Source organism: Lottia gigantea (assembly GCF_000327385.1).
Source record: "Lottia gigantea unplaced genomic scaffold LOTGIsca_20, whole genome shotgun sequence".
NCBI classification, from domain to species: Eukaryota; Metazoa; Mollusca; class Gastropoda; family Lottiidae; genus Lottia; species Lottia gigantea.
In genome coordinates, this window is record NW_008708401.1 from 2,115,386 (window position 1) to 2,140,452 (window position 25,067).

General features: G+C 34.3%; 3 protein-coding genes across 3 annotated transcripts in view; 2 read left to right on the forward strand and 1 right to left on the reverse strand.

Moving 5' to 3' along the window:
• Positions 1 to 3,580: 3,580 nt before the first annotated feature.
• On the forward strand, positions 3,581 to 10,325 carry LOTGIDRAFT_231570 (hypothetical protein; the record flags this gene model as incomplete). The annotated part of the gene is made up of 13 exons (XM_009053738.1): positions 3,581 to 3,695; positions 4,706 to 4,865; positions 5,295 to 5,393; positions 6,147 to 6,214; positions 6,375 to 6,556; positions 6,752 to 6,785; positions 7,071 to 7,227; positions 7,735 to 7,884; positions 8,220 to 8,323; positions 8,517 to 8,646; positions 9,231 to 9,377; positions 9,669 to 9,764; positions 10,084 to 10,325. Exons 1-13 carry the CDS (start codon positions 3,588 to 3,590, stop codon positions 10,323 to 10,325), a joined length of 1,677 nt encoding a protein of 558 aa, XP_009051986.1. The 5' UTR covers positions 3,581 to 3,587.
• A 936-nt stretch (positions 10,326 to 11,261) lies between these two features.
• LOTGIDRAFT_159425 (hypothetical protein) lies at positions 11,262 to 14,470 on the reverse strand (the record flags this gene model as incomplete). Its single annotated transcript, XM_009053739.1, has 8 exons — positions 11,262 to 11,357; positions 11,426 to 11,554; positions 11,618 to 11,878; positions 11,962 to 12,222; positions 12,450 to 12,518; positions 12,561 to 12,650; positions 12,895 to 12,963; positions 13,544 to 14,470. 8 exons carry the CDS (start codon positions 14,468 to 14,470, stop codon positions 11,262 to 11,264), a joined length of 1,902 nt encoding a protein of 633 aa, XP_009051987.1.
• A 1,312-nt stretch (positions 14,471 to 15,782) lies between these two features.
• Positions 15,783 to 25,067, forward strand: part of LOTGIDRAFT_231571 (hypothetical protein) — a gene marked incomplete at its 3' end in the record, with an annotated part of 9,780 nt that continues 495 nt past the window's right edge. Inside the window, exons 1-13 of the mRNA XM_009053740.1 lie at positions 15,783 to 15,840; positions 17,959 to 18,123; positions 18,601 to 18,663; positions 18,929 to 19,077; positions 19,622 to 19,932; positions 20,835 to 20,886; positions 21,385 to 21,512; positions 21,859 to 22,020; positions 22,449 to 22,510; positions 22,677 to 22,797; positions 23,313 to 23,363; positions 24,113 to 24,184; positions 24,954 to 25,022. Coding sequence (XP_009051988.1) covers positions 15,827 to 15,840; positions 17,959 to 18,123; positions 18,601 to 18,663; positions 18,929 to 19,077; positions 19,622 to 19,932; positions 20,835 to 20,886; positions 21,385 to 21,512; positions 21,859 to 22,020; positions 22,449 to 22,510; positions 22,677 to 22,797; positions 23,313 to 23,363; positions 24,113 to 24,184; positions 24,954 to 25,022 — 1,419 coding nt within the window. The 5' untranslated portion in view covers positions 15,783 to 15,826. The remainder of the gene's footprint in view (positions 15,841 to 17,958; positions 18,124 to 18,600; positions 18,664 to 18,928; positions 19,078 to 19,621; positions 19,933 to 20,834; positions 20,887 to 21,384; positions 21,513 to 21,858; positions 22,021 to 22,448; positions 22,511 to 22,676; positions 22,798 to 23,312; positions 23,364 to 24,112; positions 24,185 to 24,953; positions 25,023 to 25,067) is intronic.

Sequence of the window (25,067 nt, forward strand, 5' to 3'; positions counted from 1 at the left end):
GGTCATCACATTATTATTTTAGGCATTAGGGGGTGACAGCCGACACCAGGTCGACTCTCGGAAGCACAGACACGGACGAATTTTTCTGATCTTGAGAAGGATTCGAACCCACGACATCTAATCGCCTAGCAGACGATGATGGAAAAGACAGTGTTCCAGTCCAGCGTTAGTGGGAAGTATCGACGTTTACACAGTTCGAAAGTTATTAACCCCTTCAAGGAGATATACATATAGCCTGGCACGGATAAGGATGGGTATTAGGGGGTGAAAGCCGACACCGGATTCTCAGAAGCACAGATACAGACATCAGAAATTTTCTAACCTTGAGGAGGAATCGAACCCATAGCATCTACTCGCCTAACAGTTTTCGTTGAAAGTAATAAATATTCAAGAAGTATACATCCATAAAATTGTCTTATTTAAGTATTATATTAGCTCGATCTATTTCTAGAAACAGCCTAGTTTCCCTAGCCTCATGTCGTTCACCCCTTACTTATTTATCAATAGATTTAAGGTTTTCTGTCTTAAATTATAACTTTCTAAATATTGAATAATTAGGAAATTGACGAAGGCAATAAATTTGGCACTGTTGCAGTTTCGATCCCTTTCCCTTCCCGTTGAGCTATCGATTTAAACTTAGCAGAGGGGTACTTATATATATCCTGAATATCCACAGCAAATTTCAGACAGTTCAAACATTTCCTTCCATCTTAAATTAATTTTCAAAGTGATGTACTGACTGAAATTTAGCACTGTTGCTGTCAGATCAGACACTCCATAAAATGTAAAATCACCCGTTGTAGTTTGCATTATCTGTACCAGCCTGGTTGAAAGGACAATCTTCTTCGCCTATTAATACAGGTTTATTAAAAGAAGTAAGAAATGTTCATACCTTTCGCTGTAGGAATTAGTCTTATGAATTATAGCAATAGGTGACGAACAAATATTTTAAATCAAAGCAAAGAATCAATTGTAGACAAAGTAGCAGTAAAGTTCATTAATTTGCGTAATCGGCACAATTTTTACAAGAATAGGGGGCGATAAAAGTTGTCTGTATCCTGAGACTATGAAACGCCATTTCACGTTTAATGACACTATTGCTGGTAAACAGCGTAAACACCCGCATGAAATGAGCTTTCATTTTTGAGTTAAAAGGCATGATTCTTGTCGTATTTTGACAAAAGTTGGTAATATTAAATTGTTCAGTATCGACCCAAAACGATCAAAAGAAGTGTATGACTGAAGGTTCAATATTTCATACTGGTAATTGTTACTGTACTGCCAAATATTATTATTTAAAATCTAATCCGCTAGTGGGCGTATATTACCTTGCCTGTCAAGCTATCTTTTTTGATCCTACAGTATTCGTATTTCAATCATGTCATCCGATGTTTTCATTATAAAGTTTTAGAAAACTATTTTGTTATTGGCAGCACCCTCGCCATGTGAATTCACGTGCCATGATTATGTTATGTTCTATATCATATCTTTCAAGAATTTTAATCATAATAAAATATTATGGATAAGCAAATTCTTTATTATTCAGATGAATTCAAAGTTTTTTTCTCCATTTTCCAGGATCTGACAAAGAAAGGGGAATAAAACGGACAAAAATAATTCAGACGACGGCAGTTCATCACATGTTTATGATATACCATCATACATTGGATTCATCTCTTTGATAATCATTCTTTATAAGTGCCTAACATTTTACACATGGTTGAATTTTGATACTGATTGACTTGTGTCCATTAAACAAAAAACAATTTTTTAATTTTGATTGCAAATTTATAAACAATTATTCTCATATATAGACACAGCTCTATGGAACAACAATCACTGGTTAAAGTTTTATGCAACGTTTCGACGTGTTTCCCACGCGTGTTTCGCAGGCACATAATTTCAGACGACTTGTTTACAACTGAAACAAATTAGCAGTTTTGTCAGTTTGGATGTTATATTTATCTATTTTCGGGCAAAGAATTAAAATTCGAAGACATTGTCATATTAACTGAATTATTTTAATTAATTTTTCCTATCACCAAAACGGATGCGGATTTACAACCAATCAGATTCAAGTGCCGCTATAGCCTCGGTCAATTACAAAGATATTAAGCAACCTTTCCAGTACCTCTTTCGTACAGGTTGTACGTAGACAAAGAGGAACTAGATGAACGAGTCTGCAATTTTTAGTTAGAAATGCCGCTAACTTGTAATTGTGATAATATGATATACATGACGGCGAATGACAAAAATACGATATCTAATTAGAAATTCAGCCCAATGCATAATTGTAATGCGATACTGACGAATGCTAGATAAAGGGCAGTGTGAATGACTGACAGTTGGAATGATAAACAAATTTCGTGAAAATTAAAACGACTTCCATCCACTTAACAAGAACCAAGTGTTGCTAAAAGATTAATGGAAATTGAAACTCTCAAAAAGTGAAGTGAAAGTGAAAACTGTGAAGGTACAATTTGTTTAAGTTCTTTAAGCTCAGTGTGCCAACATATAAGTAGGAGTATAAGGTCATTGAAACCAAGTGTTTGTTGAGGGCACTAATGACAAAGGGCCTTATGTGAAAGGGGAGCATAGGGTAGTACGCCCCTCAATGCAAGATGCTTCATCGGGATAACTCTGCGGTTAATCAACAGATGGCGTTTTTATCTGCCTTCGTTAGTCGCGTAATTCCCACAAACATCCAACCAAGTTGAAGCTAATTTGAAGGCCTGCTGAAATTATTATAGATAATACAACGTTTGTATCATTTTCATCTAATATTTGGAGTTTGTGTCGCAAGTTTTGATCATTGCAATTTTATTAAAAAAAAATTTATATCTCGTTTCCATCCAGACGTTTCAGCCTCACTAGTTTTTAACTATTTCTTGTTTACCTGTTTACAAAACAGTTAGGGGTTTGTGGTATGTCACCCTTTCATTATCATCAGGGCGAGACGACTTTTTATATTCAGAATAAGTAAAGTGATTGCTATTTAAAGTCACCATTAATAGATAATTATTTACCTAACTGAGGTTTACACATTGGTCAACATAATTCCATCTTTTATATTCTTCCAAATCGAGTTCTAAGGGGTGCGTATTCCTCAATGCTTATTTTGCGATTTGTGACGTTATCAAACACTTATTTTTTGTCGAATTTCAGGAACCACAGACGTCTGACTGAAAATTGGAATGGTGCAAATTGATGCTATAAGTGACCCCGATACACATACATAATTTAGAAAACCTCTTTTACAATCCCTTTAAGGTTGGATACTTTCAAATTTGATTTCCAATGTCTACTTCCGGTATAATGACAGTCTAAAAAAGCTTTCATCAAATTTTGGTACAATGACCTGATATGTTTTAGTGCATAACACAATTTTTATTTCTTAATGTGTTTGTTTTCACTCCTGGTCTATTATTATGCATAATTACGATATCTTTCAATTGACATTTTTAGTGGAAACATACTTTTCTGGCGTGGGAAAGTTTGAAATTTATGCAGCCTCGTGTCATTGCACTTTCACAATATCAGAAAATGAAATCAGTAAATTGTAATGTTTTAAAGAAAAGTTTATTAATATGGATAAGACGGATAGAGAGGCGGACGAACGTAACCGAGCCAGTACAGTATTATATGGTGTATCAGACATACCGCCATGGCACATCACGTTATTACTTGGTTGTCAGGTAAGGAAGGAGTGTTTAGGTTCTTCACATAGTTTGAAGCTGATGAAGACACAGTTTGTCTATACGAATGACCTATGGCGCTGTCTCTGGTTCAAAATAGGATCCAAATCTGATTGTACTAATTCTTAAAATCACATGTAACCTTTGGAACTGCACCACTGGATCGTGTTAGCTGGATCGCGATCTTCGGATAGTCTTTTCGTACCTTGAATATTACGGAAATTAAATTAGATCACGTGACATTTTCTGCATATCATTTTCATTATTAGAAGATGACAAATTAATATTGTAAAATATAATTAGGCCTATCAGGCACATGCCATAAGTAGAAAATTGATAGCACATGTGAATTGAAAAATTGCACGGAATATATACGGAGTTATCTTTCCTTTCGGTAGTTTATTTTTCATTAGAAACGAAATGATAATAATTTTGAACCAGATACAGTGCCATAATGAGCCAATTACAGCAAACTCCCAGGTTAAAGGGAGAGTGTTTTCTATCAAGGCCTCTTCCAAAAGAAGTATTCCTACTAATCGAAGGGTGTCTTGATAAAATAAGGAATTGTGCGATAGCGAAACCGAAAGAGGCCGTCATATCTCTACTTTAGGTTCCGATATCCCATAACTCTTTTTTAAAACAAGAAACGGCCATGCTTTGATTGGTTGTTTGGTAGAATACTTTTTACAATACCATGGAGACTAAAAATAACAGAAAACGAAATAGATAGCAAATTGTATCCTAGTTTTAATCATACGCCCACATAGAAATGTGGACGTATATTGCCGTCGCCCCTGTCCGTCGGTTGCATCCCCCCCCCCCCCCGTCCATCAGGTGAAGTGTCACTTCAATGTAGATTGTTGAAACGCAGTGTGTAATAAAACTAATGAGTAGTATACCATAAAATTGTGTTCCGTTATTTAGTTTTAGTTATATTGGATTAGTGTAAGTCTGGGCTTGTTTATGAAACAGTAGGGGAAGGGGCATGCACATCTTCGTTGTCATTTCAGGTCTTCCTAACATGTTTAGGAGGAACATTTGCCTACCCCCTGATTATATCTGGAGCATTATGTTTAGAAGGTGATACACTAGGCCTAGCCCAGGTTATTGGTACAGTAATATTTGTATCTGGACTTTCAACTCTGATACAAACATTCTTTGGTATACGGTAAGCAACGTCTTGTCAGCGATATTCTATTATAACTTGCTATGACAAATCAATTTTTAACACATCGTTTTTAACAAAACAGCGCCATGGATTATAGTTTTTTAATTTAGAAATTCGTAGAATTATGAGTGAAGATGGACTTTCAGACGCCGATCGAGATCGGAACCCACAGCCGCCATTTGCTAACCTTAACGAATGAAATGACGTCATGTAAAGAACCAACGCTCTAACCGACTGTGCTATAGAAATGTATTAATACAAAATCACCAAATTTTTTTCCAAAATTGTTCAATTTACTGAATTACAGAAAAAAAATTAATTTTGCTTACCGCTCAAATTACATGTTAAAGGGTTAAGAATATGCACCGAAGATGAAAGATTTTGCTTTTTGTTAATAAGAAATCTCCCGATATTCTTTTCAAATTTCAGGCTGCCAATCGTTCAAAGTTGTAGTCCGGCTTTTATTACTCCGGTCTTCTCTCTGATGGCTATATACAAACCAACAGACTGTCCTTTCAATATTAAAAATTGTAAGTATACCGTTAAACACATCGTATATCTCGAATACGGATTTTGACATGGTCTTATTAACCCGTATTAAACTAAGCCCACAACACTTCGGTTTGTGGTCGCTTTCGTTTTGTTTACGTTGACAAACAAAGCGTCATAACGAGTAGTTTATTTGATTGGCTTAGATTTCCTAGAAAGATTCCAGGGCCAATTTTGATTGGACAATATTTATCTATGAATACGTTGTTTTCCTAACATGTATTACCACGGCTCCGAGGAAGTATGATGAATGGTGTGGTTTGGACACGATGCAATACACACTGCTACTATTACCTTCGGAGAAATATAGACTGATTCAATGCTATTTCATAAAAGTATTCGCCAATGTCCGTACCGTCAAATCCAACCATATAACATAATAATATTGTCATTCTAAATACAGTACCGAGTCATTACAAATTGAACAACACAAAATCAGCTAGATGATGTGCTCTATTGCTCATGAAATGTGGAGCGAATATTGGCGTCACCCATGTCCGACTATCCATCGCCCTCCGTCCATCCTTTTTTCGTCCGCCCTCTATTGGTCCTATGCACTGCAAATGAAATAATACCTAACAGATTTCTACGAAACTTGGTAGAAATCATATTGTTTTTCGGTATAATTCAAAAATATTTAATATGAGTAGTTGCCCTAGTTGTATATTTTGATTTAAAATGAAAGATGCCAGTGGGAGTTTTCTTTGTCTGGAAGTCTATCTTTTTTTCCACAGACAATGAAACTTTACCAGAAATAGGAGGACCTGTTCATCGAGAGATCTGGCAAACCAGAATCATTGAGGTATGTCCATTTATTTTGGGGATAGGTATGTCTTAATTCCTCAATTATCATGGAGAAAAGATCGTCTATAACAGGAGCAAGTAAGACGTCCTCATTGACCCATACAGTACTATTGAATTGGTTTCAGAAAAGTAGTACGATAAACTCCATTTAATTTCAGGTGACTGGAGCCATTATGATAGCATCTTTATTTCAACTAGTTATTGGTTGTAGTGGATTACTAGGTGTTATGTTGAGGTTTATTGGACCACTAACTGTAACACCAACTATCGCCATGATAGGATTGTCCATCTTTAATCCTGCTTATCAGAAAAGTGAAAACCAATGGTGGATTGCTATCACGTAAGTTCGAAAGGCTGCGATATAAAACATTGTACATAGAACTACCACAATCTAGAATGAAATAATTCAAAATCATGTTTTTTGGAAACCAACGATAGAATTTATTCCATTAAAACTTCAAAGGGCAATGTGAGAGATTTGAAGTACAAACAACATAATTCTTGTGTAACGACCTCGATTTCTTATCATTTTCAGGACGGTTGCTTTGATAGTAATCTTTTCACAATATGTAAAAAAAAGGTTAAAATTCCATGCTGTACATATCAACGTGGATCTGGATTTAGGAGAGTGACTTTATCCATATTTACACTATTTCCGGTAAGCAATAAGAGTTATAAGGGTCTTATATTCAATTAGATATATTTCGTGATACAAGACTAGTAGCTATTGCAGCAAAGGCATAAGACTGAGTTCATAATAACTCGTCATTGAGAAGATGGTCTCCTCTCTGTTTGGTTTTTCATAAAATCCCGCAATCTTAATTCCAACATAATGGAAACCATTGCTTTTCCAGATTATGTTAGCTATAGTAACAGCTTGGGTTATATGTATTATACTAACGGCTAGTGGTGCCTTACCAGATGATAAAAATGGTTGGGGCTATAAGGCTCGAACAGATGTTAAGATTGCTGTTTTAGAAAAAGCTGATTGGTTTAGATTTCCTTACCCTGGTAACTCTAACTTATTTTATTTCAAAGATGTGTTGAAAATGGTGTTGAATTTAAAACAGATTTAATATTGAAACCAACATGTTTCATGCCTCACTTTTTATATCTGCTCTACAACTTTTGTAACCAGCACCAATATAAAAGACACACGTGACCTTATGAGAAAATATATGTCTACTAAGATTTAATGTAATTGTTTAAATGTCTGTTTCCTCCTTCTCTAATTGGGTCATCGGGGTGCCTTGCTTGACCCTGTATTTGAACCATTGGTTGATATATTTCGTAGCCAAGGTAATAAACAATAATCACTTACACGTTCTGAAATATCTTTGTGTTTCTCAAAACCAGTGGTTCATGTATTTTGTGCTGTTCACTTTAAAGCATTCTAGTGAAAGGATGGACTCCAGGTGTCACTTCGACAAACTATCTATACACTGAGTTTGGCCCTACAGTTCATTTTACTGCTTTACGTGTGTGTTATATTTCAACCATTACATGATTATTTTTTAGGACAATGGGGAATGCCAACTATTAGTCTTGCTGGTGTTTTTGGTATGTTAGCTGGAGTATTTGCCACTATAGTTGAATCGGTAGGTGATTATTATGCATGTGCAAGATTAGCCAATGCTCCACCACCACCAGGGAGTGCTGTTAGCAGAGGTAAACTATTTCGTTTTTAACCGGCAAATGATGTTGTCATCTTTCCCAAAAGATTCCATTCCATTTTGTAAGGCGTTATCCATCTTTTTGATTCAGTGTTATACTAAAGAAAATAATGCCATTTCAAAATCCATTACCAGACATTTTTGAGAAATAGTTCTTAGTATCCCAAAATGAAATCCGGTTAAAAGCCCCGTGATTAATGCCCAAAAAACTCTTCAGTCAGGCAGCATCAATGCGTTATTTTAGTCATGATGTTTTGGATTTTGATATGTGAACTGATAGTGGTATTATGACAAAGTGTAGAATCTACTATGGTATTGTAACAATTTCAGGTATTGGAATGGAAGGGGTAGCCTGTGTAATTGGTGCTGGTATTGGATCGCCAGGATGCACCACATCCTACAGTGAAAATATTGGTGCGATTGGCATTACAAAGGTATTCAAAACCGTTTGATTCCTTTTGACACACGAGTATGTGCTCAGCATTAAACCTCTATTGATATTTTATGTGTATTAAGAAAGTGAATTGTGAAAGTGATCGGCTGCTTTTCTATGCACCTCTTTTTAGTTTGTGTCGATAAATTCCAGAAAACTTTTTGGCTGAATCCAAATAACCATTTTCATCACAGGTTGGAAGTCGAATTGTAACACAAGTGGGTGCAGTTATAATGCTGTTTTTGGGCTGTTTTACCAAATTTGGAGCATTATTTGTTACTCTACCAGATTCTATTGTTGGTGGACTATTTTTCGTCATGTTTGGTAAGGTATTAACTCAGCATTTATGATCATTGAGCAAATTAAAAACTTTCGTCATCGCACAGCTTCAAAGTCAAGCTTCAAGGTCTCTGTAAAACCTGGAAAACGCATCAAATTTGACCAAAAGAAAAGCCCATAAAATTAATTCAGGGTATTGCGTCACACGAAAGCGCACGCTCTAGCTGTGACGTCATACGAATGCTCTATGTGTATTACTAGCACGACCGGAAGTGACACCCCTTGTGTCACCAGCTCATCTATTATGATGATATATAAACAAAAATTACCTTCTAGTTATAAATTCAGCATAAACTGGTCCCCCATTCCATCTATAAACTGGTATGATGTTGTTTTCGCATAAATAGACGACATCTCGCTAAATGAGATTTAGGCCGTACCTGTTGTTAGTGTAGCGATAAGCGAACATAACATGGTACCAGTTTACCTTCAGCAGCGGCATCCCTGTATCACCTTCTTAACCATGTTGTTATATTATTAAAAAAATAACCCGTAATTTATCGATACATGTAACGCAAATTTAGAACATCGAGTATTCTAATAGTATCTTATTATGTGTCATATTTTAGGTATGGTGACTGCAGTTGGTCTCTCTAATTTACAATTTGTGAATCTTAACTCTTCTAGAAATCTATTTGTTATTGGTGTTCCGTTGGTGTTTGCATTATCTGTACCAACCTGGTTGAAAATACAATCTTCCTCGCCTATAAGTACAGGTAAATTTCATGTTCTCCTAATTTGAACCAACCAAACTACCAACTACTACGACTACCAACAACTACATTGTTTGCGATATCAGCATCCGCTGGAAGCGAACGTTAACTTTTCATCTACCAACGAGCCAAAAATGTTCACGCCTTTCGCTGTCACAAATATTTTAATGAATTATGGCAATATGTGACGAAACAGTTCTTGAACCACAACAAAGATGTAGTTTTATAGTTGACAAGCTAGCAGTAAACTACTTTGGGAGAGAGAGATCTTAAAACTCAGTTTCATTTTTGTAGGCAGTGTTTTTGTTGATCAGATATTTACAGTATTATTGAGTACCAACATGTTTGTGGCAGGTTTATTGGCATTTTTCTTAGATAACACAATTCCAGGTAAATCCCGTTAACCACCAACTTTTTCTTGTTTGATCCTACAATATTCCTATGTGCATTCCAATCATGTCATCCGATGTTTTCATTATAAAGTTTTAGAAAACTAGTTTGTTATTGGCAGCACCATCGCCATGTGAATTCATGTGCCATGATTATTTTATGTTCTATATCATATCTTTCAAGAATTTTAATCATAATAAAAGTTTATAATTAACTGTTATTGTTTGGATTTTGAATTTTGATAAGCACATGTTGAAGAACTGTAAGAAATGCTTTATTATTGCGATAAATTCATTTATTATTAAAGTTTTTTTTCCAGGGTCTGACGAAGAAAGGGGAATAAAAGCTTGGCGGGAAACGGACAAACATGATTCAGACGACGGCAGTTCATCACATGTTTATGATATACCATTTTTACAAAAATATCTAGACAAATTAGCATGCTCAAAATATGTTCCTATCTTACCCAATTTCAAGGGAGATAAATCTGACTCTACCGTAACCGGATGTTGCAAACAATGTCGATCACCAAGTTTTAAAGAACCGGAAGTGTACGTTTAACCAACAATAAAGGATATAAAAATGATTCTACGGAGAAAAGTCATCATACATTGGATTCATCTCTTTGATAATCATTCTTTATAAGTGCCTAACATTTTACACAATATTGTGGGATTTTGATACTGATTGATTTGTGTCCATTAAACAAAAACAAACTAATTTGTAAATTCCTTTTAATTAGATTGAAAATTTATAAACAATTACTCTCATATCGATATCATTACCGTAATTCCTACAACAATAAGCCTAGAACAATGATAAAATTCAATTGTGATTTCCATTAAATAAAATCAATGTTGTTGGTAAGTCAAAACACAAAATTGACAATGTGAAAATAAATATTTCAGTGTTAAACAAAGAAAGGAAGCGATAGTGAATTTGAACCAATAACTTATCGATGAAATAGAATGTATTTGACAAAAAGTGGGAAGAAGTGGATCGAAAAAAATATTGCATTTGTCGTTAACCCACACATTCTCTTTCATTAACATACAGATGTGACGTTACCCTTTGATCTTCAATAGAACGATACAGTTATCCTTATCACTAAATAATAAAATTTAGCAATTGAAATAAGCCATGAAGGTAAAGAGAAGAAAACTGACTTGTAGACATGCAAATTACAATCCACGAATCACAGCCTAGATGCCGACAAAATCAAACAACATATGAAATGAAATAAGTACTATATCTATGATTTATAATAAAACGAACGACCCAGCAATAAAAGTATTTAACTCGAACAGGTATATATTTGATAAATCTTGACCGGACATCTTAAAAGATTTTCTGTATTTGTTTGTTATATCACGCGATTTGATCTCATGTGACCTATATTTTTGCACGTACTTAAGTACATGTTATTGTTTGTGTAATCTGTATTTTAAGTTATACTTAAGGGATTTAGATGTATGTGTATCCCTATCTCATACCACATTAGTAAGTTGTATTGTAACATTGGACAATAGTAGAGGAGGGTGATCCTGCAAACTGTAACATTACTATAGCATATGTTACCAATGTACCAAATAACTGAAAAATAAATTACAAAACTGATTGAGGAAAACACTACGTTAAGTATAACCCTAAGTCAAACGAACCTGTAGTATAGCACTAGAATCTAGTATCATATCATATATAGTATAATCTACTGTTAAACATACCGGTAGAATAGCACTAGAATCTAGTATCACCATACTATATATAGTATAATCTACTGTTAAACATACCTGTAGGATAGCACTAGAATCTAGTATCATACCACATATTGTATAATCTATTGTTAAACATACCTGTAGAATAGCACTAGAATCTAGTATCATATCATATATAGTATAATCTATTGTTAAACATACCGGTAGAATAACACTAGTATCTAGTATCATACCATATGTAGTATAATCTATTGTTAAACATACCGGTAGGATAGTACTAGAATCTAGTATCATCACATCATATATACATGTAGTATAATCTACTGTTAAACATAGCTGTAGAATAGCACTAGAATCTAGTATCATACCATATATAGTATAATCTATTGTTAAACATACCTGTAGAATAGCACTAGAATCTAGTATCATACCATATAATCTAGTATCATACCATATATAGTATAATCTACTGTTAAACATACCTGTAGTATAGCACTAAAATCTAGTATCATACCATATATAGTATAATCTATTGTTAAACATACCGGTAGTTTAGTACTAGAATCTAGTATCATCACATCATATATACATGTAGTATAATCTATTGTTAAACATAGCTGTAGGATAGCACTAGAATCTAGTATCATACCATATATAGTATAATCTACTGTTAAACATACCTGTAGTATAGCACTAAAATCTAGTATCATACCATATATAGTATAATCTACTGTTAAACATACCTGTAAGATAGTACTAGAATCTAGTATCATACCATATATAGTATAATCTATTGTTAAACATACCGTCTTGTATCATCATATCATATAAAGTATAACCTACAGTTAAACATACCTGTAAGATAGCACTAGAATCGAGAGTCATCATACCATATATAGTATAATCTATTGTTTAACATACCGTCTTGTATCATCATATCATATAAAGTATAACCTACAGTTAAACATACCTGTAAGATACCACTAGAATCGAGAGTCATCATACCAAATATAGTATAATCTATTGTTAAACATACCGTCTTGTATCATCATATCATATAAAGTATAACAGTTAAACATACCTGTAAGATAGCACTAGAATCGAGAGTCATCATACCATATATAGAATAACTTATTGGTGGGCCTGTTAATCTTTTCATAAATAAGGACACCTGTAAGGATTTGGATTTATATATATATATAATACAAATATTTACAAATACAATATACATAACATCTGAGTACAAGCATGGCAAGCATCATTGAATTTGAGCACCCAAAAATAATCAATTTGACAGTGGTAAAGTAGCGGCGACTTGCTTCACAAAATGGGTGCTCCTTTCAGATAATGATATAATGTGTATTGAAGATATTCTTGATTTGCCAGATGGTGTTTGTGTAAATGCTTATACTTACCGATTCTGCTGTTTTATCAGAGACTTCTAGGATATCCACTCTGTTTAATATTTCATATGGTTCATGAGCCTGAAACATACGTAATGTGGACTGACTCTTCATACAGTCTCGATGGAACAAAATGCTAGACAGCCTTGATGATTCTTGATGCTAAATTTCGACTGACGCGTACAGCCTTAATGGATCTGGATGCTAAAGGTCGATTGACGCGTACAGTCTTGATGGATCTAGATGTTAGAAGTCAACTGACTCGTGCAGCCTTGATCGATCTAGATGCTAGACGCGGATTGACTCCTACAACCTTGACAGGCCTAGATACTAAATTTCGACTGACTCGTAAAGTCTTGGTGGATCTAGATGAAATGTCGACTGACTCGTAAAGCCTTGATGGGCTAGATGCTAAATGTCGACTGACTCGTATGGAATTGACGGAACAAGATGCTAGACTGACTCGTATAGTCTTGACAGAACATGATGCTAGATGTCGAGTGACAAGCACAGCCTTGATGGATCTAGATACTAGATGTCGACAGACTCGTATAGTCTTGATGATTCAATAGTCTAGATGTCAACTAACTCGTAAACCATCTCGTAGATCTAGATGCTAGATGTCAGTTTTCTAGATGAATAAAAATAATACACTACTTACTTTTGCATGAAGAGTCGCGCCTATAAGCGTGTAAGACAAATTTGCCAATGAATTCATCAGTGCCATACAAAACAAAGCTACAATCTCAGCCAGATGCATTTTACCACGGATAGCACCATACAAGAAGAAACCAATAGCTGGCACAGTTACAGCGTAAATAGCAAATATATAATGTTTAAATAGGCTCTTATTGCTTTCAAAGCAGCCCACAAGACTGGCATGTTCTTGCCGAATAACCTCCACGTGTGGTGACATAGATTTTGTTGACTCTGATATTACTGTTTTCAATTTGTTGTTGATTAACTTGAATTCCTTAATAAATAACAATGAGGAAGAAATGAAGAAAAACCCTGTCAGCAATTGATGCCACACGTTGAAAAAGAGGAATGTTATATAGTACACCATGGTTATAACAGAATCCAGGACTGTGTTGAAATTAAAGGGCCAAAATAAGTTAGCCAAGTCTCCGTTATTATAATACGTAAACAAGATAAATATACCACAGAGTATGGCCATAAGTGGTATGGATACCCACAGAGTCAGTCGCGCGTTTCTTGATTTATGTATCCACGAATAACCATCATGATCTCCAAAACATTTTCTATGATTATCCAGAAGTGAGCAGAACTTGTCAAACTCTCTGTAAATTGCTATATACGTTGTTGTTGATATAAAAGCCGTTCCAGTAAAAAAAGCTATAGCACACAGAAATGTCAGGCCTCTATTTTCTATGTCATCTTCTATCGTTAAACTCATGATTAATTTTATCACTCCAGACCATAGAATAATCAGCACTACTGTAAACTGTATCCATAGCATGACCTGTTTCAGACCCTTGTATCTTCCATGGACATCAACGTTTGGTCGAACAAGACCTACGTACTTCCCAAATCGTAAATATGCTTCAAAAATTTCTAGCGTTTTCATGGCTTTGTATCTGTATTAAAACTGTTCCTGATTAATGCTGACTATTGTGTTGTAACTAATTGCTTTACACGCCTTTGATTGTTGGATTAATTAAGCGGATGATTGTACACAATTATAGCTATATGATAACGTTAATAACGGGTTAGGGTTTAATAATGCAACCCCTTGATTCATTAGATCATTTAGAATAAATGTAAAGGTATAGGTGTTCTTCAAAAAGGGCATTTTTGACATCAACCCCCTCCCACGTAACACCTTGTAACACAAGCATGTACCCCTCTTTGTAACATAAAACTGGTTTGTGAAACGAAATTCATAAAAATTCCGAAAAATTCAAAATGCTCCAGTTAAAGATGTCAGATCGAACTCGCCCAGTGATGATAGCTCCTTCAGGTTACATATATAAGCGAATGTTGCTGTATATTTCTAGATTTGGTAGAAAATTCTAACGAAAAATATACAATTTGATTGCTAATCATAGGAAAGTGCGATGCGATTTGATACTGCTTAAATTGAAACCTGATCATATTTAAACTTTAAACATTCAGTCAAAGCAACAATAAATAGAAGACTGTATCCCTTTCAATATTTACTTTGGCTGAGGAAATATAAAATGCATTTGCAGTTAATCAATATTGTCGAGTAATCTCTGATGACAATATCTATTGTGTATGAATAACGATGTAAATATAATCATACACGAGCGTGTTTTATATCAATTTATGACTAATGACTGTGTATATAAATAATGTTGTTGTGGTCATGATTGTTGTTGTTGTGTTTTGTTTTCGTTGTTGGCTATTTGTGTTGCTGTCGTCTGGAAAGGCTTTAACTGCAAACAAAAATCAACCCTTATATTCAAAATTTCCAAACCCTCCTCATAAGTGAGCGCTAATCCTCTATGGCACCCACATTTTGAGTCCGCTTCCTGTGGTCAAGGTCAATGTGTAAGTTTAATGAATCTAATTCAATTTGCACATTGTTTACAATATCACAATACAATCCTACAGATAAGTTTCATACAAATATAAAAATAGCTTCTATGTATATATAATAGTTTTCATCCTTTTGTGATATTCGTATCATTAACATCATGATTAAAATTTCTGAGAAAAACATACATAATAAGGTGATTTGAACAATGTTTTAAAAGATTAATATCTCTTGTATCGTCACTGAAACCTTTCATCGTGAACTATGCTTTAAAGGGAGCACGCTACCGCTCTACTAAAACACCTGTGCACAAATATATCAGTTTTGTCGTTCACATCTGGTACATCATCACTTGTTATTGTATTACATCCGCTTTACAATTGCTTGTTTGTAGATATTAAACTGTTCTGTTAAACTTTCAATATGACTGTCCTACGGTAAGTTCTTTCTATTCTACATTAATTCATTTAGTTATTTAAACAATTTAACTTTGTTGTGTGCTTCTGAATTACTGAATAGGTGTTGCTTGAGAAGTATTGATATTCTGTTATGAAGGGGGTATATGGTTGATCTTCAGACTTTCTTCCCAAATGCTTTAACGCCACTCTACTGGCTCCTGAACTAATAATCGTCTGTGATTTTATCCCTGAGAGTCCCTATATGACCCCAGTGTTTCAGGTCAAATCCCCGAGATAAATGAAGTGTTTGTTTGCAAAACGTGAACGCCAAATTTGAGTTTTTTTTTGAGATGATACTTATTCTCGATTATGCAAAATTCATTTTGTGATATTTCACAAGAATGTTCTGAAATTTTAATTTTGAAATTGATTTATGGCGAATATGTTTGAAAATGTTTGCTTAATCTGAATATTAATAAACTATAAAACGAAAATAGGGATTTGTCATGGTCAAATTAGACACATTGTAATGTTTCTTGACTCGTCTTATGAAATTTACTATGCCATCATGATCTTTTGCAGGTAAGCCCCACTAGCTAAAAAATCAACTCTGTAGGCGGTCGCCATAAGCTTGGTATAATATTGTTAGGTATTCCAGAACCATAAAAGCACCATAAAAACTGTTATCTAAAAATTTACCACGTGTGGCGAATAGACACTCTTATTTTAGATTTTTTTTTTCACAAAAAACATGGCTGAGCAGCTTAAAGAACATTACGATAGATAGGTCTAATGACTATTTTCTTTAATTTCTATACATTTTTCCGAATAAAACAGTTTATTATACCAGTTTCACGCTTAGCTTATTTTAAACAGTGTATAGGCCTGATGGCTGTGTCTGATCTGAGACCTATCAATGACTTAAAACATTTTGAGAGAAACGGATTTTGCGGTGCAAATATATTCCCTTTATTTGCATTTCCCAAATTCCATAGAAATATGTATTGATGTTGGATAAAGCGTAATCTAAAGACAAAATACGAAAACTGAAAACAGAACACGAAGTTGAGAAATGACATCATCACGATGGTAGTGATGAAACTGATGTTATTTTGCAGTTTTGGAAACATTCTTCATTGCACACTTACTGGTGATGTTATACTGACATAAATATTGAATAATAAATCTCTATAAACACTTTCTCTACTCACATGTTATAGCCCTATAAATATTAGTCAGCATGTTTTTTTTTACTATTTAGGCCCTTATTCAACAGAGATAACACCGTATGACATGACATAACCTGTGGATGTGATGTATAAAGTTCTTTAGTTGTTACCTTATGTTACCTGTTCCAATCATCTCCTCATTATATATTTCATTGTTGATTGTTATTTTGTTAATAGTTTTTATTTACATTCTATATTTATGAATTCAGCTGATGAGTTTGAAAAAAAAACCGTTGTGGTTTTTTATTTCCTTCCACACGATATCTATATAGCAGAATCAACATAACTTGTTAGCTGTTAATGATAAATGCTATCTGAAATCGAGATGGTAATTCAGCAAGTTAACCATAGATTCAGATACAGGATAAAACCCAAACTTGCCTAATGTTAACCAAAGTTAATCCTAATCCAAAGTTAAAAGGCCTTTATCAAATCTATTCATGACCGGCTGAAATATTCAGTTTGATCTGTGACGGCGATAATGCATTTAGCAAGTGGTCGTATCCGGTGGTTTATCTGTCCTATATCAGTACGATTATCGATATACATAATTTTGCGAAAAAAAATGACGTTATGGATATGGACCATTTTCCAAAAATATTATTTCAAACTATTTTTAACTTAAAACTAATTGAATGAGATTTAGAATTTTTTTCTCAGCAAATGTACCTTGTCACTAACATAAAACTGGAGCAGATATCGGTGACAAATAATTGCCTTTTACTCAAAACGTAAAATTTGTATAATAAAGACCATTTTGCAAATAAACTCTGCAATTTTTTCAATCTTATTAGCCTCTCCAGTCCAGGGTACTAACTGAAGAGGACCTTGCATAGGTATCTGCTTCAAGACTTAAAATAGGTGTGAGTCTCTCAGGTCTTAAGTTCGGTTGAAAAGATTCGAACATGTACAGTATTTTTCCTTTCAGACATTTGATAGTGTGCTCAGTAGTTTTGTGGCATACCCGCTCTGTTTGTGGTATAACATCGTCCCTTTCTAAAATACGTCAGTTAGTGTTGGCTGAAGAAGCTATTATACCTATTGTCAAAGGCTATTGTGATAAAGCAGAACAACAAGTCTTAACTTTGAAGAGGTCAGAAAGAAAGAAATTAATCACAATTTTATAATAACAACTTAGGCTCTCAGAAATCCTCTTTTCTAGCTGATCCTTGGTAAAACCTTTGAGCATTGATCTACCCCGGATTATCCGTACACATTTACAACTATGACATATCAAAGCCTCGAGATTCTTACACCCCGACAGAGTCTGTATCATGAACACTTATCGTTTTGCTAGTATCATATTTCATCATTATGATGATACAAATTCAAACGAAGGTCACATTCCTATAAAGGACAATTTTTGGTAATCGTGGTATAACGACAGGAGAGAAATATTGGGGTTTTGCCATCCCATAATTCGCCATTGTTATCAAAAACAGGTTGACACGCTTTAATTGATTAAAAAAACGTCATTATAACGGGAATGTGATAGAAAGCGTCTTAGATTAAAATGGAGACAAAAACATTGGAAAAAAGGAAAGAAGTTGATGAGCAATTTTAATTTCAGGGATCCTAAAACATCTGTTTATGAAATAAATTACGAACAGAGTCGGCTGAATTGGCTTCAAAAGTAAGTGATTTTTGCCTCTTAATAGTTTTCTTATCGAATTGTTAATAATCATGTCTTTTCCAAGTATTTATTACAGGGGTAGTATACAAACTTTTCATTATGAAAAACGTTGCCAATTATATGTGAAAAGACATATATGTATACAGGTGATAATATACCCTTCCCTTATGTAGACGGTGTGGCATCGTATGAAAATGTATGAAAATAATTTTGTTTTAAAATGTGTTTCAACAATGATGTATTGAACGCTTTTAATCCTTTCCAGCATATACAAGAATATAGTATTGCGAGTTGTTGGTCAAACTACAGAAGAACGATTAAGTGACATTTACCATCCAACATCGGCTGTGTGCACCATCAAATTTTACGTCACAGAATTTTTTCAACCCCTCTCAAAACTTCTAAATTTCAAAGGTGTGTGAATAACTTACATGACAGTATTTGGAATCTTAGAGCAGTATAACTTCCCATGCAAGATAACATACGTCTTCTGGAAGGTCACCATGTAACAATATAAAATCCCTTTGAAATAATGTAAAACGACCATGACATAGTACATCTTCAAAATGACAAGATATTACGAACTTCGTCTACTACCTTGACTGCAATAGCCATTTTTCTGTAAACAATATGGCTTCATATAAGACATAGATCGTCGATACTTTTAGCTTAAGACGTTACAAACAAATGTATCTTGCACATTATAAACCCAAAATCGGATGAATGAATTAATGAAACGCATGAAGAAATCTAGTGAATGTGAACTATTATACTACTTAATCAAACTAAGAATGTCTACCTCCACGGCATGTATAATAACTTCAACTGGAATTATAAGTTTTCAAAACTTCTTATATGTATGGAGGATACTGAGAGCATCGCAATGCACCATTCCAATTTTCAGCCACCCTTCATAAAACCAATACAGTGAAGGTCGTCAAATTCTATTTCATTTCAGATGTAACAAAATTGAAAGCTACAGTCGAACTGCCGCAAGAGGAGGATTTGAATGAAGCCTACCTATCCTTAGTTCGGCTACAGGCTGTGTATAACTTTAGTTCCGTTGATTTGTACCACGGCAGGGTAATGAATCGTTCTGGTCATAAACTCAATATATATGATGCAGTACAGATAGTAAACTTGGTTCCGGACCAACATCTTGAAATAGGCTTAACGTGGATAGACGTCGCTTTGACAGAAGAACAAACAGACAATAACTCATTATTGCAATTTAACTTATTTAGAGCTGCTTCAGAAATATATTTCCGTGTAAGTTGCTATAATCTATATTTGTGGGTATACCTCTTACATGATCTTTGACCCCCAGGTTGAGAACACCTGTTCTAGTCTATTCTATCCTAGAACTGACTTATTTTCTAATCAAGTTCAATTCTATGTTCTAATCACGTTCAAATTTCAAATTCAGGAAATTTTATTGTCATTATGGAGAACTCCTTGATAAAATTAATACAAAGGCTGATTTGTTTGGTCAGGCATGAATTGGTCTGGTTTTGACCATTATAGTAGTGACAGGTGTTGCGCCTGAGGCAGACTATGCTCACTCTTTTCGGAACATCTGATGGTGCTTCTTTTCGGAGCAGTCCACTACTATACAACTTTACTCATGATTTTGCCATTCTTTGGACGAGATTTTTGATTGACGGAATTGTCTTGCTAGTACGGAGTTTTATTCTTATGTTATTTTGTGTGCAAGTGTTAAAGGACAGAATGTATGTAAATAGTCTTCAGAAGTGTATCAAGAAAGACGACTAGTCTTTTTAACTTTCAAACGCAAGTAATTCTGGACACACATGGATTTTAAGGCTCAAATTTCAAGGATGAGCTATGAACACTAATACTGATTGGCTAAGCTAAAAAAAAATTGCCGTTTCTGAGACTAAGGTACTATTGGTCAAAAAAATTGCGCCTTTGTCCTATTAAGCTTAAACTATGCCCAAATCTTTGTTCTAATCCATGTTTTGATTTATGTCCAAGGTCTAATCTATTGTTTAATGTATGTTCTAATCTATGTTCAAATGAGTTAATCTATCTAAAAAAATTCTAGAATATTCAGATGAAAAAGTAAGAAACACGAATTTGTTATAAAACCAGACTTAACATCGAAAATATTTGTTTTTAAGTTTATTTGTGTTTACTGTTTTATTTTTTAGGCACATCGATTTGAAGATGGGGTCAAATATTTGGAAAAGATAGCACTAATGAGTGAGCATAATTTATTGCTTCAAGTTTGTCAGAACCATACTCTTCTAATTGATAAGTGCTCTGTACACGCTACCAACACATGTTTCCAATATAGATCATCTTCAAGACACCAAACTCTGGAAACTGGACTTCACAATCCAAAGTCAGTCCTACGAACTTTAATTGGACTTACCCCGTGTCTTAACTATAGAATCCCTTTTAATCTGATAAATCCGTAAAACTAAGTAATTATCCACAAAACTAAGTAATCATTCATAAAACTAAGTAATTATTGAAAAGCGATTACATTTATGTATTTATTGGGGTTCTGTTGTATATTTATGACATCAGATAATTCCACTGATGAATAAATACTCATATTTATTATTTATTCTTAATTTGATTTTTTGTTTTGTCTAAGTAACAAATGTACGATGGTTCATGTACGGTGGTTTGTTAATGCTCAAATGTCCATATAGTAACATAAAGTAACTTTTATTTCTAACCTTCAATTTATAGATCCAAATCATCAAATGGTGTTAGATTTATTGAAGCTTAAAAATTCATATATAGACGAAGAAATAATGTTCCCTTCTGACGACGCTGGTCCTGAATACGTTCAGTCTTGTACACAATCAACTATGGTGGTATGTTTAGAATACTTTAAGAGGTCCATCCCCAACCGAGAGATTCGACTGTAAATAATTATTTGTCGAAGTGACATTTTCTTTCTTTTGACTAGATGGTTCATAATAATGAAGATCTTGGTGTCGTCAGACCCACCTGAAAATATGAATATCCTCCTGGCTTTGACGGTGCTTTTTTTTTCATTGTGGCAGATCATCCCCCCTCCCACACACACTCAAATCAGAGTTTGGAAAGTGATACATATAGCAGCCAGAATGGTAACTCTCTGTCGGTAAGAAAGTATATATGACGAATAAGGATTATATTCGATATTTTATTCCCTTTTATGGTACTTTTATTTTTCAGTTAGGTAACAAATGGTATCATGTTTGTAGATATCAAAAACATTTCCTCCCGTATGTTTTATACAAAGAAGAAATTTTACATTGGCAACCTTATATCTCAGTCTTTTATGATGTTATTAATGACGAAACTATAAAGACTTTGAAGAATCATTCAGTCAAGAAGGTAATTACTTGAAAGGATTTTGAAATTGTATGTGTATCGGGGACACTGATTGCACCATTCCAAATTTCAGTCAGGCGTCTGTGGTTCCTGAAATTCCTCAATAAATAAGTGTTTGATGACGTCACTAATCGCAAAAGATGATTGTATCACCTATAAGGCCCTTCGCGGTTTGTGAATCTATCAAACACTTAGGTGTAATGGGAATGCAGGAACTACAGAAATCTGAAAAAAATTGGAATGATGCAAAAGATGCTATCAGTGTTTTATAAGAAAAACTCCTTTAGATCTCTTTTACTCTTAAAGAAGCATTTTATCGAATATGTCAGTGGGTGTAGTTGCCGACAGAAAAGAAAAATTATATATTATTGAGGCTGCCCTGTAGTACTAGCATACTCGTATTATTTTCATTATTATTATTATTTTTTCAGTTGGCTAAAAGTTTGACTGTAGGTAGTGGTACGCGTGGCGTTTTTGGAAGAACGAGCTCAAAGTAAGATTAAGTCTATTTCATTTCATTATTTAATGTTATGGATGCAACAGTGCAAGAATTTAGAATACGTTTCCAATAAAATGCAGTGTTACTCGTGACTGCTCTATTACCAAATAAAGGCATTTCCAATCATACGAAATGATATATTGTAAACGTTTCTTTTCAGTACATTTTTAGATGATTCGGCCAATCTGTTGTTTCTTTTATTATCACAGAAAATAGGGGAGCTAACTCATCTCAACACACATCAAAACACTGAAGGGATTTCATCTGCTGAAGCCTATCAGGTACAGTGGATGTAATGTATATGGTCTTAGGTCCAGCGGCGATTCAAAGCATTATATAAAATCCACCACAGAAAACAACGGCAACTGTAAGCAACTGGATGTCGACGACAAGATCCAAAAGTGGTACGTTAGCAGCTGGTAACAACTACGTTTGTTTCAGTTGTTTGCGCCCGGATCACCATAATCTAGATTAGATTATCCCAGATGCCACAAGCTTCTGGTTGTCGTTGAAAATCCAGTTGCTTTCAGATTGTAAAGTGCCAAATGTGGCAAAGTCCAAAGATCCTTTAAAGCATAAACCACCCAGAGCTATTTACAGACTTTAGACGAATACATATCGGATTATTTCGAAGAATTACAGGATCCACAGACGTCTGATTGAAAATTGGAATGGTGCAAATTGATGCTAACAGTGTCCCCGATACACATAGAAATATTTAGAATCCATCTTTACAATCCCTTTAACTAGTAATGATTGTCTAGTGTGTGTAGTTATAGGTTTGATTTATTTCCAGGTAGTGAATTATGGTATTGGTGGAGAATACCGACCACATGTGGATGCATCGGTAGGTTTACATCTGTTATTTTAATGGTAACAGTACATGTTCTAGAAACATGTTAATATCCGAAACTAAAACTAAAATGTACCACTCTTTCTGAGTGAACACAAAGAGATCAAATAGCCATCTGTCATTATAGTGTGTGCTTGATCTATGAATACAAGTGTATATTCCTATGTTAACAGTAAATTCAATTCGTTAACTTATCATATACACACTTACCGAAGACTACTACTATAAGTTATGCAGTATGCATTTAGGCAAATTATGCGAAGCCAACAGCATTAGCTAACTCTTAATTCGATTTCCAAAAGATGAAGGAATTAATGTCGAGGCTGAATTCTAAATGTGGCCATTCTGTGTATAGGCGTCAAAGTTGCAAGCCTCTAATAGAGCGTCTGAGAGGGATCTCACAAGAAATTTTTTCGAAAAATTGAATTGATTTGGTGTATTCTGACACATACTTTGGTGCAAAAACGTACAAATATCTTTATTTTTTTAATTTGTTAAAAATAAAGTGGGGATAGATTTGGAGGTGCAAACAATTTTTCTGGTATGTACATCCGCAGGAGTGATCTGAGTGACAGCACACGGAATCTCGGGGTTTTTTTTTTTCATGTCAGCCACTCCGATCTGCGACTGACGATAGGGTGATGTAGTCACACGAAGAACTACGCAAAACGAAACATCTTTACCTGCAACAATTGAAACATACTGCTTTAAACATATTTCTTTTGATATGTTTCGTTTTATAGCCAGATTTGGTATTAAATGCTATAGAAGAATTACAGCAATCTGGAGATAGAATTGCGACATTTCTTATCTACGTAAGTATAAGTGCTCTTGCATTTATTTTATTCCATTTTCCCTTTCTTGTTGAACGCTGGTCTGAATTTTAAAACAGGAATGTGTGTGAATATTATAGTTCACGGTAGTTAATTTTAAAATGATTAAGACCAGGGGTTTTCATCCTCGGGGTAATTTTTAGATGGTAACGAGGTTCTTTGTAGGCTAGCATGATCTAAGTCGTTCTATTCAGACATGGAAGATTTCAGGGAAAAATAAAGAAACACTAAATAATAAAGGTTTATAGGGAGGAGGCGGTTGATGTAGTTGATAAGGATCCTGAAAGGGTAATATAGAGAAAAGGTATAGATATTTGAAATAAAATTACAAACTGCAATTTGTACACTGTTCCTAAAATAATGATAATGGAAAAGAAAAACCATTATTTGTCCAATTAAACTATCCCATTTAACGACCTCTAAAGGAGTTAGATGCCACGGGTTGAAAAACTGCAAGATCTCATCATTAGCATTGAATCTCACAATTTGTACAAACCCTTCGATTTTCAATAGCCAAATGTCAACAGTTTTCGATAGGCTGTGCTATTTTTTAATGTTATCTACCTTATATATATACATAAGGAATTAACGTATATAACTATCAAGAAGATGGCGCATTTTTGGCAATTTCGAACCAGGCGCACCAGGCTTAAAATATAGTATAACACATGACCTCACAATGTTAATTATTACAAAAATGATATGAATGTCGAATGCTACGTGTAATTCTCTCATCTTATGTATATTTTAGCTATCAAATGTAGAATATGGAGGAGCCACAGTATTTCCTTATCTTAGAATCAAAATGCCACCTACTAAGGTAAATAAGCTTTTGATATCTATTGTCTCATCAGCACGCGTTCGA